This window comes from Fistularia commersonii, chromosome 22, assembly GCF_037954325.1.
Source record: "Fistularia commersonii isolate RoL2024-O1a breed Wild chromosome 22, RoL_Fcom_v1.0, whole genome shotgun sequence".
Classification (NCBI taxonomy): domain Eukaryota; kingdom Metazoa; phylum Chordata; class Actinopteri; order Syngnathiformes; family Fistulariidae; genus Fistularia; species Fistularia commersonii.
This window is the reverse complement of record NC_141305.1, coordinates 4,683,576-4,700,445: the sequence shown is the minus strand read 5'-3', so window position 1 is coordinate 4,700,445 and position 16,870 is coordinate 4,683,576. Positions and strand designations below refer to the sequence as shown.

The following is a 16,870-nucleotide window of genomic DNA, read 5'->3' as shown; positions in this document are numbered from 1 at the left end:
ACACAGTTACACATCACACGCACACAAACTGAAAGGTAATGTGATTACAAGCAATGCCAAAGGAGTCAGTTACCTATCATATCGACTTCACCCATTTTAGAAAATCCCGCATGCATTACTTTTGGTGATAAATGATATCAGGCACCGGCGTTGGTCCTTGTTCTTTGGAGCTACACGTACTTTGTCTTCCCATGACTCAGACGCTGTAGAGCAAAAGTTTGTTTACTTTGTCTCTTGTTGCACTGCTGCAGCCTGTGAAGTACGGCCTGCCAGCTGCTGTCCATCAAACAGACATCAACACATCCTTCTCATTTCAAGTGGAAACTGCCATCTCAGCTTTATGACTAATCTGTCAGGGCCACCTCCTCTGACAGCATAATGCAGCCTTAATATATCAAGCATTCTCCCGATTCAAAGGCCAAACTCTGCATTAAGTCTTTACAGCATCCCTCAGCAGACTCCACTTGCACAGCGGGAGTCGGCACAAGTCGGTGTTGCAAGACGTTAATGACCTGATTTGCATCGCCTTGCAATTACCAAATGAGATTTACATATGCATTGCTCAGAGAGACAGATTCGCTTACCTCCAGAAGTGTTGCAGACTTTCACACCATTGTTTGTTTTCATTTTGTCATGCAGCATAGTTGTGCGACCTTGGTTCGACCACTTGTTTTCATTTTTCAACTATTACAAATACACCTTATGGCCAAAAGCATTCGTTAACCCGTTCAAATAATCGGAATCAAGGGTTCCAATCACGTCCATGGTCACAGGTGTATAAAATCAAGCACTTAGGCACACAGACTCTTTACAAACATTTGTGAAAGAATGGGTTGCTCTCAGGAGCTCAGTGCATTTCAGTGTGGAACTGTGATAGGATGCCACCTGTGCGACAAATCCCATTGTGCGACGAGGTCGCCGACTTGTGGCCTTCAGATTAGCTAAAGAACAGTGCGCAGAGAGCTTCATAGAATGGGTTTCCATGGCCGTGCAGCCGCATCCAAGCCACACATCACCAAGTGCGATGCAAAGCGTCGGATGCAGTAGCGTAAAGCTACTGGACTCTAGAGCAGTGGAGACATGTTCTCTGGAGTGACAAATCCAGTTCCCCATGTTGCGATCTGATGGACCGGTCTGGGTTTGGCGGTTGCCAGGAGAACGGTACTTGTATGTCTGGATTGTGCCAAGTGTGAAGTTTGCTGGAGGGGGGATTATGGTGCCAGGTTGTTTTACAGGAGCTGAACTTGGTCCCTTAGTTCCAGTGAAAGGAGCTCTGAAAGCATCAGCATACCAAGACATCTTGGACCATTCCATGCTCCCAATTTTGTGGGAACAGTTTGGAGCTGGCCCTTTCCTTTTCCATCATGACTGTGCACCAGTGCACAAAGAAAGGTCCATAAAGACATGGATGACGGAGTCTGGTGTGGATGAACTTGACTGACTTGCACAGAGTCCTGACCTCAACCAACCCCACAGAACACCTTTGGGCCAGGCCTTCTTGTCCAATATCAGTGTCTGAGCTCACAAATGTGCTTCTGGAAGGATGGTCAGAAATTGCCATAAACACACTCCTGAGCCTTATGGAAAGCCTTCCCAGAAGAGTTGAAGCTGTTGTAGCTGCAAAGGGTGGACATACGTCATATTGAACCCTATGGATTAGGAATGGCATGTCCCTTAAGTTCATATGCACTTCAAGGCAGGTGATTGAATACTTTGGGCCGTATAGTGTATATGAAATACTGGTTACATGGTGGCTAAGGGGTTAGCGCTCCCGCCTCACAGCAAAGAGGACCCCAGTTCAATTGCGACAGGGGGACTTTCTGTAGTTTCTGGCACTTGCGTGTTGTCCGGCTTAGCCATAATATTAGCCACAATATGGGTAATATTGAAAGCGCATGCAGCGGGTGCACTGGGGGTCCCCGGTGTAAATGAGAGCGTGCAAGGTTGTATGTCTATTCCCCATGTGAATGAGACAATGAATGTTTTTTTTGTCTCTATATGACATCTGAATGAAAGAGTGAACGGCTGTATATCTCCGTACAAATCCATGTAAATGACGGAGTGCATGGTCGTATGCCTATGAGGCCTTGTGACCGACCGGCGACCGGTCCAGGGAGAACCGTGGCTCTCGCCCAATAACAGCTGGGATAGGCTCCAAACCCCCGCCTCCCGGCAATCCGGGCTGTTTGATAAGCGGTATAGATAACAGATTAATTCATTCATTTCTGCAAATAGTGTTAGAGGAACATTTAGCCACGAGTGCAGAAATCAAACCCCGTTCCAGACAGTCGTCTGCGGGCCAGGGGCTCCAATGAAGGCCCTTGGCAGCTACCATTGGTACCCAGCCAGTTAGTGATCCTGTGCTTGTTGCTGTGCTATCGCTTCAGTTGGTTGGTCCTGCTGCCTGACGTAGGCGTAGATGCCAAGAGGATGTGTATGTACAGGTATTTACAGCTTGTTACTCTTCTTTAGGGCGAACGGGGCCTCCTAGGTCAAACTGGTCCGGCAGGGAAGAGAGGCTCCCACGGGGCAATGGGCCTTATGGGAAAACAAGGTGACCAGGGTCCCAAAGGACAACCAGTGAGTTTTTTTTTTTTGTTCTTTTGTATGTCTCTTTGTCTGTTTTGATTTTAAAATTCTCTTGCGGCGGCTGCGGCTCGGTGGGAAGTTTCAATTCCCGGCCTCTCCCGTCCGCATGCCGAATTGTCCATGGGCAAGTCGCCGGTGGTCGGGGTTAGCCCCTTGCATGGCAGCTCTGCAGCCATCATTATGTGAGAGCGCTGTTTGAGCGGAGAATGTTTACCATTTTTATTCGACAACTTCACCAGCAGCTCATATAATCATTGCCTGTCCCTCTTGCTATTCTTCAGGGGGATGCGGGCGAACAAGGATTTCCAGGGGTGTTTGGTCTGTTCGGACCAAAGGTAAGCTCTCATCAAGGCTTGATCTTGGGCAACTCTCACTTGTCCTTGCGCAGTACGGGTTTTTGTTTTCCTGACTCAACTTACAATATGAAATATCAACGTTTTATCCCTTGTCCATTTGTCGTTCTCGTTTGTGCCGCCATGAAAGATGAGCATTTTCCTACTGCGTTGGATTTTGCGCAAAGAAAATCCAAGCAAACCAATGTCTGGTCTGCTTTGTGTGGAGAAGGTTCCCGTGGTCTGGACCGGAGTTTGGCCACCGATACGCAAACCGCTGCCGAATTTTCCGGTTTGCCGTTTCATGATTAAGGGAGCGTTTAACGAAATTCAGTTCAGATCATGTTTTCGCCACAGAGTCTCCGTGCAGCGATTTGTTGAAAGACCAAACTTTACCTCTTCAACCACCCGCATGTAGCCTAGACACCCCTCGGTCGCATTTTGATGGCAACTTTGACTTTTAAAGAAATAGCGCACAATGCAATGTCTGTTCTTTATAAACCGCCTCCCAGAAAGCTTTGTATTTGAATGAATATGAATTGGGGACCTTCTGTATCCTGCAGATGCGTAACTTGGACTGCACTTATAATAACGCTTTTGCAAGATGACCTACAAAGCGATTTCTTCTTAACCTTCCTTTAGTGGTATTTTGCTTCATTATATATGTATAAATTGTCTCAAGATGCTTTACCTTATTTGGTATTGAGAAGATTTGGTACAAAGATGTTTGGTATTACTGAACTTCAGTGATATATCCTATAAGTATGATTTACTCGGGAGACTGATGCATTATAGATTATTACCAGCTGTGTAAAGACAGCAAGCTTTATAAGATGCTCCTTAATTTTTGAAACCTTAAGGCTGATGTCGGGTAAGCGGGAGGTTACTTCCGCGGTTTTTCCCGGAGTAGTCAAGGGTAAGAGGGCGAATTAATTTGTCAAGTTTTCACAGCATTGTTAAGTTATTAATCATTTCAAATTAGCCCGGGATTATTTGTTAATGGAGTCAGACGACTGATAATCAAACAGTTCCGAGTGGCTTTTACAATTTAATTTGAAAGTTGCCTTCGGTTTCCGGATTGTTGAGAAAAACGCTCGAATTGAACTGCTAATGAATTGATAAGAATTTTATTTTTGATCTCCGGAGGTGTTGATGTCATCAAGTGTTATAATACATTTGAAATTAAACACAAGATTCAGCTAATTATCGTCGGGAGCGCGAGGTGTGCGATCACCCTCGAAGCGTTCACCATCCGTTTATAAATGCGAGCGGGGAAATGGCAGACTTAATGCTCATTTATGCTCGAGTTACCCAGTAAACAGGTTTGTCTGTTTCAAAGTTGTCAAGCTTCGCTGCCCACGTACTTCTCATGCGTGCTGCTCGTCGCCATGGTTACTAAGCAACACATCCACTGGAGGGCAGCGCAGAGTTCAGAGTTCACTTCCAAGACAGACACGTAGAGCGAGTGCAATAGACGGCGGCTTGTGGACGGAAAATTCTCCCACCTGCTCGTCCCCATGCCATGTTGTCTTCTTCTTCTCTATTCCTTTTACAGTAGAAAGTCGGTTTATGAACGTCACTGTGCACGAACAAAACGGCCTACATGCAGAGTCTTCGATCAAATCTTGGATCGACCTGTGCATGAACACACGCACAAACAATCTCACTGGCTTTCCATGTTATGGCATTGTAGCTTAGCGGAAGTCGTGCGCCGTCGTCTGCCTCGTTTGCATCGTTCATCGTTGTGTTGTCCTGTTATAACGCTTGTTTTGTGTTTTATTTCGGACAGTTAGCCTTCATTATTGCCAGCAAAATAGTTACTAGTGTTAAGAAGAACTTAAGAATTACAGTCGATCCGTAAAAAGGAAATAATAGCTAAACATGAGAGCGGGGTTCGTCTTACAGATCTTGCGCTACGATGTCGACCATCTGCAAGGTCTAAAAGAACAAAAATAACAAAAATGCTCTAAAAACGACTGATGTGGCTAAAGGGCGGATTACGTTAGCAAAGCAAAGGTCTCAAGTCTTAGAATAAGTAGAAAAGTTATTGTTAGTCTGGATTAATGAAAGACAGCTAGCTGTAGACGGCGTTAGCGAGGCTCTCATATGTGAAATGGCTTTACTTTTGCTGATTTCATGAAGGAAATGCCACATAAAGAGGTTGCAAGAAAGACAGAAAGAATACCAGAAACACAGTAATAATCATGGTTATCTTGAATTCGTTTTTATATTTTTGCCACAAAAAGTACATTTTTTTTTTTTGGGAACTGGAGAATGGATCAATGGGATTTGGCATTTGGCACATTTGGCAAGGCATTCGCAGCTCTCCGAAAACGTACAGATTTACGAAGGAAACGAACGCACCCGACGGACAGAAGCCTTCCTCTGCATGGAGATTTAACGTTGAACATAAATGAGCCTTAAGGCTACATTTAAATTTATAACTGTGTTCTGTCACGGTGATAACAAAAGGTACGGGTACTATATAACAGCGGTCCCCAATTGTTTTTGTACCGGGGACCAGTTTTATGCGTAAAAATGTTTCCGCGAACCAGTTAGAGGCATGGGGGTTCAAATAATAAAACGTATTAAAATAAAAGATTACACTATTTAATCTAAATACAATGATAGAACTTTGTATTAGGCAATTACAATAATTTTGCGCTATAATAAAATAATAAATACATAATAAATAAAAAGTTTTGAGGGTTTCATTGCTTCATTAGCTAGCCATTCACCACTAATAAGGCCTAGCGAGCGCGGAGCTAGTGTGTTACCTGTTGCGATGCACCTGTAACTTAAGAAGGAATCTTTATTTTCTTTTAGATACAGCTTTCGTTTTGCTGGCAGTTTGCGTTTGCATCCTTTCCTCCGGAAAAAGCTCGCCAGCGACTTTTGTTTCTGGCTCGTTTTTTTCACGAGCTAGCTTAACAGAGTTAGGTGCGAAAACAGTCGTTTTTCAAACTAAGATTCGGAAGGTCTTGTACCGAGAAATATTTTCTTTGCGGACCAGGGGTTGGTGGCACCTGCTATATTAGCAGAATAAGCTAACTTTGTTTCTATAACACTGTTTCTATTTTGCATATTTTATACATTTTATTTCATTTTCACCTTGTTTCGCTGCTAATGGATTTCCTCAAGAAACAAAATTTTGTTCCACTCTCATCAGAGCGGAAAGACAACTGAATCCTAATTTTTTTTACCCTCCCGGTCTTTTCATCATGCCTTACCATCTCCATCAATACATATATTTGCAGGGGCCCCCTGGGGACACCGGCCCGACGGGGATACAGGGACCAAAAGGACCGCGTGGTTTGATGGTGAGATGAACGTCTCACCGGTGACGTGACAAAGTGCTGCAGCCGCGGCACTGAACTCTTTTTCCCGTGAAAAAATAAACCCGAGCTCTTTGAGATGCGTCATCGTTCGCGCCCTTCATCAATGACATGCCTCTGCATTCCAGGGTATGGAGGGAGCTCTGGGCCCTGTTGGCATCATCGGCCCCAGCGGGCATCCGGTATGTACCCCATATCTCATCCTATCTTCCGAGCTTCACGCGACGTCTCTCTTCTCTCGGGCAGTTACCGAGTGATCCTCTGTCTCCGCTCTCTCCATCAGGGGCCCCAGGGTGACAAAGGAAGTCGAGGGGAGACGGTGCGTGACTCAGTTTTGATGAATCCTCCTCCGTCGGTACCGCAAACACTATAGGACACTTAGTATGGAGACGGCGCAGCAGCCGCGGCCTCCCGTCCCCTCGGCGCTTTTCATTTCCTATCGCGCGCCGTTGTTTGTTCTAGCGCCCTCCACGACGCGTAGCTTCCGCGTGGCTCCCGTCACCGTGATGAATGTCGGGCGTATCGCCATCTTGGGCCTTTTTTTAAAGGTTCTACGCGGTGGCGTAATATATAAGCACGCTCATGAAATTCATGTCGCGGTTCACCCTGTGAAAATAGGATTGTCTATATGGAAATAGGGTTTCTTAATAGCTTTGCAAAGACAGCGGCGTACTTTTATTGTCTTATCATGGGATGGTCCACTTTTTTGAGTGTTGACTTTTTTTTTTTTCCCTTCTCCTTTCAATCTGGACCAGGGGTTACAAGGACCAAGGGTAGGTGGCTATTTTCATTTCTCCGAGCGGCCTCTGTGAGCTACCCAGCACTACAAACAGACAAAAAAAAAAAGACCTGATTAATAATTAATAAAAAGACCAGTTCTAAGTGGTGATCAATATCAAAGTCTTTTATTCTGATGTCATTTGTTTTTTTTCCAGGGATCTCCGGGTCCCCGTGGACCACCCGGACCACCAGTGAGTTCTTTTTCATTTTCTCATTTCGGTATCACCGCCAAGGAGATAATGTCTCCCGGGCCATTTGTTTTCTGAGCCTGTCAGCAGGATAACACGCTCAAAAAGAAAGCGGAAAAAAAAAAAAACCTCGGCCTCCTTTCATGGAAACTGCTGAAGGAAGAACCTATTAAGTCACTAGCATGAGTTTTTTTTTTCTTTTTTTTTTAATTGGTATTTTAAACGGGCAACAGACACACATAAAATCACAATTATCTTGTAATATAATTGGATTTTAATGGTTTTCTTTTTTTTTTTTTTTTTTTGCATTACATGAGCAAGAAGACATCAACAATCGAACTATTTAACCATTAATAATTATGGATTATTTTCTTGAGGTTGTTTTTGCGATTTGTTCAGTATCCGCTCCGGTTATCCTTGGTGATGAACACATCATATGGGGACAAACAACCATTCACTCACTCATCCAGACATCATATACAGCAGTGGTCCCCAAATTACGGCCCGGGGGCCGGATACGGCCCGCCTCTACATTTTGCTCGGCCCCTGAACAATACCAGGGATGCATTATGATTTTATTTTTTCATTCTGGCCACGTAATCGTGACTTGTACATGCACAAAAAGTAACATTCTATTTCACCCTTCTGCAGCCTGTGCTTTATCTGAAACCAAACAAATATAATGAAATGTACTGGGATAAAACCCTACCATTCTGGTGGTGAAATGTGTTGCAATAGTAGGTGTTCGGTTTCATAGCCTGCTCGCTTTCTAGTTTTCATAGTGAATTTGATATGAGAAAGCTGCAAACAGTTGTGTCTGCAAGAGAGTTAATGTTCCTTGGTCTTTTTTTTCTGTGAAAAACCTGAAAAGGGTTATTTGGTTATTATTTATTTCATAAATAGAGTTATTTATTTAATCAATAATGTTATTATCTATTTTCTGTTTTTTTTCTTCCTTTCAAGGTCCCAAAAAGGGTTAATTTTTGGTTATGTGTGGCTTTCTGGAAAAAAAATAAATGTTTACATTTAGACACCTCTGCGATCTTCACACTTTTTGTTACAAACCGGCCCGCCCCCGGCCAAAGAAGGGAAAAGTTATTAAGCCCTCGCAGGAAAAAGTTTGGGGACCCCCGATATAGAGCGATACCACAATTCGCTCATGCATTCAAACATTTCAGACATTCACTCTCTCATTCACATATTCTATAGAGGCATATAACTATTCACTCAGTCATTTACACGTCATAAAGTGACATGTAACACTCACTCATTCGTTCATTTATCACATAGTGACATATAACCATTCGCTCATTCATTCACAAGTCACTATGATACATGCAGTCATTCACCGTCTGTCACATATCGTATCGAGACATGCAATTATTCACTCATTCATTCCCATGTCATATAGGGAGGTAACAATATTCACTCATTCATTCAGACAGCACATAGACATGCAACCATTCTCAAAATATAAGAATATCATGAAAAAGTCATTTTTGTTTTTTAATCGCACTATCATGTACAGAATATTATATACATATTTATTTATTTAATCAATACGAACCCCTATATATATATATACAGGATATATACAGGACTGTGTCAGAAAATTTGAATATTGTGATGAAGTTCTTTATCTTCTGTGATGCAGTTAAAAAAACAAAGATGACTTTTTCATGATATTCTAATATTTTGAGATAGGATTTTTGAGTTTTCTTATGATGTAAGCCATAATTGGCAATATTAAAATAATAAAAGGCTTGCAATATTTCAGTTGATTTGTAATGAATCCAGAACGTATGACATTTTTGTTTTTGTAATTGCATTACAGAAGATAAAGAACTTTATCACAATTCTATTTTTCTTATTCTAATTTTCTTAGACAGTCCTGTACAACTATTCACTCCTTCATTCACACATATTAACATACAGCCATTCACTCATTTATTCACACGTCATATAGAGACATACAAATATTCACTCATTCATTCACTCTTCACATAGATACAACCATTCACTCTCTCCTTCACACACTATTCACTTTCTTTACACCTTCTCTCTGTGAGGCGGGAGCGTCCACAGGCCACTCACCCGTTGTATGCTTATATCCATATCTGTGTGAGCAAATATTGCAAATCTGAAATGCAACCGTGGCCCAGAAGTAGTGGATTGCGGTCAGATCAAGTTTGTTTTCCATCATCCAAAGGCCGGCGGCTCCGTGACACGACACAAACATTCCCAGTGTTGTTTTTGATACGTCTCTGCCCGGTTTACGAACCCCTTTTCCAATATCGCTTCGCCGGCGGCACGTATTTTCTCCACTCCACGTGGCGTCCGTGCCAGGGGAATAATTTCACGGTTCGTTTCCCCGCATTTGTATTTGTTTTTATTCATTATCGAGTGAAAATAGAGTGAGCATATCACTAACGGTGCAGATTAGGATTTAAGGGACTGCATCGACCGGCGGTAGCTATTAAAAAACTATCAGGACCAGAAAATATATAAACATGAACGGTTATCTCCCTTTGGTTTCTAGGGTCGCCCCGGTTCTCCAACCGCACTCGTAAGTGTGATTCTTTTATATTTTAAATTCAGAACTTTGGCAGAGATAAGTTATCGCACGAACTATAATGCGAAGCCGACTGTGGTCGTCCCCGCCTTATTCCCCCTCTGTGTTTTTCGGATAGAAAAACGAGGCTATCGGCGCCACCCTTCAAGTCATCATCGATTCCCACGATATGCTGAAGCCAGAGGTGAGATTCCCGGGAGAATAATCTCCACTGACAGAAGACTGTCTTTGATTCTCACCTGAAAATCCTAGATTTACCCGAAAATCGATACGTGTGACTTTTTGCAAGTATCACTTTTTTTTTTTTTTGTTGCGTTTGAAGCTGTCTTTCCAGCACAGCGTGGACTTGCCCATGCTGGACCAGGGAACGGAGATCTTCAAGACCTTGCAGCACATCAGCTCCCTCATCCAGAGCCTGAAGAACCCGCTGGGAACCCGAGACAATCCCGCCCGCATCTGCCGAGACCTTTACAACTGTGAGCAGAGGATGTTCGACGGTGAGGACAAAAGATCGCGGTGGGATAAAAGTTTTTTTTTTTTTAAGCGCTAAAATGACGGCTATTTATTTATAGTTAGACGTCGTTGTCGGTGAATTCTCGTCGAAATCTTCTCGAGTTTCTTCGCTTGAAGATGTTTCACCCCTCATCAGAGAGGCTTCGACCTAGTTTCTGCAGATCAACTCTTCCATTTACATAACAAGCCACCGTAATCTAGACCCTGCCCAAAAACCTGGCAGTTATATTTGGAAACTCCCCACAGGTTATTAGAACTGAAAAAGCCTCTCGGATGAGCAGAGGAACGAGAAGAAAAGTCAAATTCAGTCGCCAAGACAAGAAGATTTCAACAAGAATTCATCATGACCCCGATGACTTAGAACCTCCGCAGACGTGCAGCTCACTCAGCTTCCATTTGTTAGCTTAGCATAATGAATGGAAGCTTATGGCACCGTTAGCCAAGATCCATGAAATCAAGGGTTTCAAACTCATTTTGGTCCGGGTGCCACATATGGCCTGATTTGATGTCAAGGGGGCCGGACCAGTAAACTCATAACTAGAAGTAACATTAAGTCCAAATTTTTCCTTTGTTTTAGTGTAAAGGAGGTAAAGAGGTATATTATAAAAATCTTTATATGTAATGAACTGTTCCCCTAAAAAAATACATGACGAATTAATGTTAAAAATGAATATTAAACAAGAATTGATGAAATTACACCTGAAAAATATGGTTGAGTTACAAGAGAAAATCTTCTAACTGTGGGAAATTTGCCACTTGAATTTATTGGAAAATAATAATTGGTAGCATGTATAAGAGGAGGTAAAATGCTTACGAGACTAATGGTGGCTATTCTGGTTATTAAATCAATCTTTTTAATTTTGCCGTTTTTTTTTTTTTTTTTGCTGTGTTTTTTTTTTTTTTTTAGAATTAAGAAAAGAAAAGATCATTTTAACATTGTCACTAGATGTTTTTTCATCAAAAAATAATTTTGTTTTCAAATTTTGAAGCAAAAAATACATTGCAAAGTTACTTTTTTATTTTTTCCTTGCCGTTTTTTTGTTAAACCCACTATATAAAACCCCCACTATATAAAACACTATATAAAACCCCCACTTTTCTCACATGCAGAGGAAAGAGTCTGAGACCCCTGCATTAAATACACATTTCAGTCACTCCAAAACTCTTCTGTGCTACATAGTATAAAGTATTGAATTATTATGAGTCATTATTTTAATATTTGAAGGGACAAGTTTGGGAAAATGGATTTGTTGATTCTTTAAGATATGTCAAAGTGCAATATTCACATTTCGCCAGCATCGTGCCGTTGTCACTCCGCCATCCTTACACCACATTTATTAAACTTAAATAAGAATAAGAACAATTTTATTTATCCCGAAGGAAATTGTTGTGCCAGAGTTACAAGAAATACATAACAATAATAAGTAATAGTAGCAAAATTGTATAAACAGTAAAAAAAAAAAAGGGAGGGGGGGATAAGAAATACAAATAAACTATAAAGTGTCTTAAGTAACAAGTGAAAACTATAAAGTGTCTTAAGGTCTTAAGTACCAAGTGAAAGATAAGGAGTGCTGAACAGTATCAAAAAATATTGTACATATGGCTGTTATAAAGTGAAATATTGCACAGTTATGAACATATACAATTTACAGTAAATGGGTGAGATTTTTTTTTTCTTTTTTAAGGTTTAAGATTTTGAGATTCCCCGCCGCTCAAAAATACCATTTTAGCCCGTGTTTTTTACAGTGCAACCCCTCCGCTGAAAGCGTTGGTCGGCGGGCCCCTCGTCGCTTAAAAAAATCATTCTCTCCCACCTTATTACTTTCTGACAGGCACATACTGGATCGACCCGAACCTCGGCTGCTCCGCCGACACCATAGAGGTGACGTGCAACTTCACGGGTGGAGGGCGGACTTGCCTGAAACCCCTTACGGTCTCCAAGGTGACGACTGCCTCCACGTTCAGCCTCAGACACAAAAACACATATTGCTCAGATACGTCGGGTGGATAAATGCCAGATCTGCGATTGTTTCCCGTCAGCGTTGGGGAAAGTGCCGGTTTCCAAATAATTTTTCAAATCTCGTGTGGGTTGGATGAGCTGTGTGTGTCTTTCCCGTGATGAATGAGTTTGCTAGCTATAAACCGTTGCCCTCAGGGCTTCTCATTTTCCTTTTCGGCCAAGTCACCATCAAAACCCCCCCCTGGATAAATTGTCAAGCGTGCTTGATCTATAAGATATTTCAGCAGAGCGCGATGGAGCACAATGTGGCACGGACGCCGGCTGCCTGTACGGAATTTCAATTTCCGGGTTAAATCTGTAATCCAGATATATTTTCTATAGCAGTATTATTCAGTGCAGTTCTTTTATTAAAATGAATAATGGTATTTAGAAAACGGTGTTTGAATTAAACATTTATATAAGAACGGCACGGTGGTGCAGTAGTTAGCATGCTCTTTATGACGCGTAAATGACAGCCTGAATGGTTAATATCTCTATCTTAAATATTTTGAGAAGTATTTTCAATCAATATTGAATTCAGAAACTCCTTATTTTTTCCTTTTGTTTCATGAATGATTTTGAAGTTGAAATAAAATGCCAAAATATTTATATTGTAATGGTCATTTTGTTCAATTTACTTGATACCTAGTTGGCCCGAGCATAAAAATTAAAAAAGAAATGTGGCCCGCCAGCCAAATTACTTGCCTGCCCCTGCTCTACAGGACGGTCTCAGGAAATTAGAGTATTGCGATAAAGTTCTTTATCCTCTGTAATGCAATTACAAAAACAAAAATGTCATACGTTCTGGATTCATTACAAATCAACTGAAATATTGCAAGCTTTTTATTATTTTAATATCGCTGATTATGGCTTACATCTTAAGAAACTCAAAAATCCTATCCCAAAATATTAGAATATCATGAAAAAGTGATTTTTGTTTTTTTAATTGCATTACAGAAGATGAACAACTTTATCACAATATTCAAATTCTCTGAGACAGTCCTCTATATGATGTGTGAATGAGAGGGTGGATGCTTGCATGTCAGCCTAGAATGACAAAATGAATTATTGCTTGTCTATATGACGTATGGAAGAGAAGATGAATGGTTAATATCTCTATATATAAGAGAGTGAATAACTGTGTCTCTATTTGACAGGCGAATGAATGAGTGAATGGTTGCAAGTTTATACGATTTATGAATAAGTTTCTCTTTGTGGCGTGTGAATGAATGAGTGAATGGTTGTATGTTTCTATACGTCTGAATGAGAGGGTGTGAAAATGCAGGATAACCTGCATAGCTAACAAACGAATGAATGAATTAATTAATGAAACTTAACAGTCTTACTATCATCATCACCTCCATGGACACTAATGTTTCATCTACTCAAATATGTGAATGGATGTTGGCTTACAAAAGACAGCAAATCGATTAATTTTAGGATTGGATATTAGGATAATGTTAAGCTGTGGAAAAATGAATAGCAACTTTAGAATTTGTTTAGTGGAGGATTTTAAAACATTCGAAGAGGCGAAGCAGCGCGATGAATATCAATCCGGGTCTGATACATGAATAAATGTCTGTATTTAAACTAAAATGTCATGTGATCAGTTCTCGTTCTCTTGCTTCCCAGTTGGAGGTCGGAGTGGGTCACATCCAGATGAACTTTATCCACCTCCTGAGCACCGAGGCCGTGCAGCACATCACCATCCACTGCCTCAACACGCCGGTGTGGGGAGCGGGGCCCTCCTCGCAGCCGACCGACCGAGCTGTGAGCTTCAAGGCCTGGACCGGGGAGAAGATCCGGGCGGGAGACCTCCTGGAGCCTCTGGTACCCCAGGACGACTGCTGGGTACGTAAAGCACGGAGGGATGAACCATCTATTTCATATGAGGCGATAAGGTTAGCTTAGCTTATGGGGATATTTAAAGATCCAGGGGTTTGAGGAACAGCGTTCCTGCTTCCCTATTTTGCATTTCTGTGTTCTACCACTCCTCAGACCTCCAACCAAACAGAACAGATATTTTGTACTTTCAGTGTTGCAGTTTAAATATGTGGCTTCTCGCTGTTACTCCATGATACCCCCAACTCAAAAACAAAACAAAGCCAGTCATGGTGGCTATCCGCAAAAAGGTTCGTGTTTTTTCCAGCTTCAAATGACGGGTTTCCTCCGTCCCCCTCCTGTTGTTTTGGGATAATTCACGGAATCTAACCGCTCCTGTGTTTCGGTAGATGGTCCAAGAACGTCTGGGGAAATTACAGATTGGCTCTAGGGATGCGGAAAGATGGAACAAATGTTTTTCAATGCGGACACATATCATGGTATCTGCTGAGGCACGGGAAAGTCATGTGTGAAACAGAACACGGACTGAAAGAGTTAATACAGGGTTAGTAGTTGGAGCAAAAGTGATTTTATATGATTAAATTAAAAACATCCAGTGAAATATTACAAAAATATTAGAAAATATTAGAAAATTTGCAACAAAAATGGAAATACATTTCTACTATATTTCTAATATTCATTTCTTATGTACTCACAGCATTTTATGGCTATGAAAGCAATTAAATAAAGTTACAAATAAATTCAAATTTATTAGAAAATTTGCAATACACATTTCTACCATATTTTTAAAATTTAATTTTTAATGTACTCACAGCATTTTTTATGGCTATGAAAGCAATCAAATAAAGTTACAAATAAATTCAAATTTATTATAAAATTTGCAATAAAATGGACATACATTATTTCCATCTAACTACCCTTCTTTGATGTAGCTATACTTTACAGTATTTAGGATTAAGAACTCCATAACACACTATAAGTTGTACAATGTTTTCAGACTTTTGATATATTGCTCAGCTGTCATCAATGATGTAGTTGTTTAAAGGGTTTTGTACCACATGTGAGATAACGTAGCTTCGTGATTTCAACATGGTTTCGTGACAAGAAAACATTCTTGACTTCCAGATCAAAGATGGCCGCTGGCATCAGACCCAATTCATCTTCCAGAGCCAGGACCCAAACCTACTCCCCATAGTGGACGTATCCAACCTACCAGCCGCGGCGGTCGGTTCGAATTACCACCTGGAGGTCGGACCCGTTTGCTTCTTATAGTGGAGGGTCTTCGGTGGTCCTCACGGGAAGAACTACATGGAAGATAGTGGAAAGGAGAGATGGGTGCTTAGGTGGTTTCCGGAGCAGCAGAGACCACCTTTTCTTTTTTTTTTTTCTCTCCACAAAATATGCTTGGACTGCAGATACTAGGAGCGGGCGCCAGAGAGGGAGGGGCACCAGTGGAAATGCAGAGCAAAAGACTTGCGGTGCTAATCGGCCCACGGGAAAATGAACACGCTTCTATTTCAGAGACTTGGGTGCTACAAGACCTGAAAGTCCCCGGCGGAGTTGGTAGTTGTATACAGAAAGAGTGTGGTTCCTGCCGTCTCTCTGACCAGGTTGTATCATATTCCCTGCGCGGTCAGCTTTAGTTTTGCAAAATCCCAAAACATTTTAAAAGAGTTGATGTGTACAGAACTATAGAAGCGACATTTACAAATGCAATAATTACAGTGTTTTTCAGTTTTATTTATACATGTATATTTACTGTATATTGTAATATAAAGTGCGATTGTTATTGTTCAGCAGTCTATACAGTATCATCATATCACTCATTCAGGTATCCACAGTGCCTTCACGTGCACTGCCACCAGGTAAGTATTGCTGAGCCTCTAAAACCTGTCCAGTGCTGAGAGACTTAATGTTTATACGGATATCTTGCACACTCTGCTATGCGGAAGCGGATTCCACGGTGTCAACTGAAAAAAAAACAAACAAACAAAAAAAAAAAAAGCGTGTCAAGATACTACCTCGTGCTGCACCTCTCATCTCACGGCAAACACGACGCTACCTGCTACAATCTGCGATCACAAAGACCTGGTGCTGCAACAGTTGACACCCGTGTGATAAATACTTGTCTCGGCAAAGCTATGTCTGTTCTTTTCTTTAAAGGGAATATTATAAAACATGTACACGCTGGCCAAACCTATTCATTAAATTATGACCTTAACGTTTTCAATATTCCTTGTGTGAGTCTGGCATTAAGTTTTTATTGGTTGGAATTTCATTAATTTATGACTATTATTTCCTGTGATGGATTTTTCTTGAGATGCATTCGAATTCCTCAAGGAGATGGCATCTTTCGGGGGAAATTAGCCTAGTTCTCCTCTCTTTGCATATGTTAAAGTGTGAGAAACACTTTTGATTTTGGAAGCAGTGTTACATTATCACAGAACCACTTTCCCTGCAAAATCTTTGCCTGTGAAAAATGAGCTCAAGAGGACCTCTGAATGTATAATGGTACCAAAATGAAGCAGAAGTAATGATCATGATGCTGATTCTTGCAAAATATAAATTACAACTTTGTCACATCCATATGCAAGGCAAGCGAATTTTGATTTGATCAATAACTGCTGTTTGCCAAGCACTTCTGATAGCATATTTGTTTTGAAACGAGGCACAAAGGCAACCCGAGCGTGGTGAGAGGTAGAGTACGGTGTCCAAGTCAC

General features: G+C 41.4%; 1 protein-coding gene across 1 annotated transcript in view; it reads left to right on the top strand.

Annotated features, from left to right (window-relative positions):
• Positions 1 to 16,363, top strand: part of col27a1b (collagen, type XXVII, alpha 1b) — an 87,128-nt gene extending 70,765 nt beyond the window's left edge. Inside the window, exons 49-61 of the mRNA XM_086169801.1 lie at positions 2,473 to 2,580; positions 2,871 to 2,924; positions 6,179 to 6,241; positions 6,385 to 6,438; positions 6,540 to 6,575; positions 7,012 to 7,029; positions 7,192 to 7,227; positions 9,764 to 9,790; positions 9,915 to 9,980; positions 10,119 to 10,293; positions 12,142 to 12,251; positions 13,941 to 14,159; positions 15,276 to 16,363. Coding sequence (XP_086025927.1) covers positions 2,473 to 2,580; positions 2,871 to 2,924; positions 6,179 to 6,241; positions 6,385 to 6,438; positions 6,540 to 6,575; positions 7,012 to 7,029; positions 7,192 to 7,227; positions 9,764 to 9,790; positions 9,915 to 9,980; positions 10,119 to 10,293; positions 12,142 to 12,251; positions 13,941 to 14,159; positions 15,276 to 15,422 — 1,113 coding nt within the window. The 3' untranslated portion in view covers positions 15,423 to 16,363. The remainder of the gene's footprint in view (positions 1 to 2,472; positions 2,581 to 2,870; positions 2,925 to 6,178; positions 6,242 to 6,384; positions 6,439 to 6,539; positions 6,576 to 7,011; positions 7,030 to 7,191; positions 7,228 to 9,763; positions 9,791 to 9,914; positions 9,981 to 10,118; positions 10,294 to 12,141; positions 12,252 to 13,940; positions 14,160 to 15,275) is intronic.
• The last annotated feature ends 507 nt before the right edge of the window (positions 16,364 to 16,870 follow it).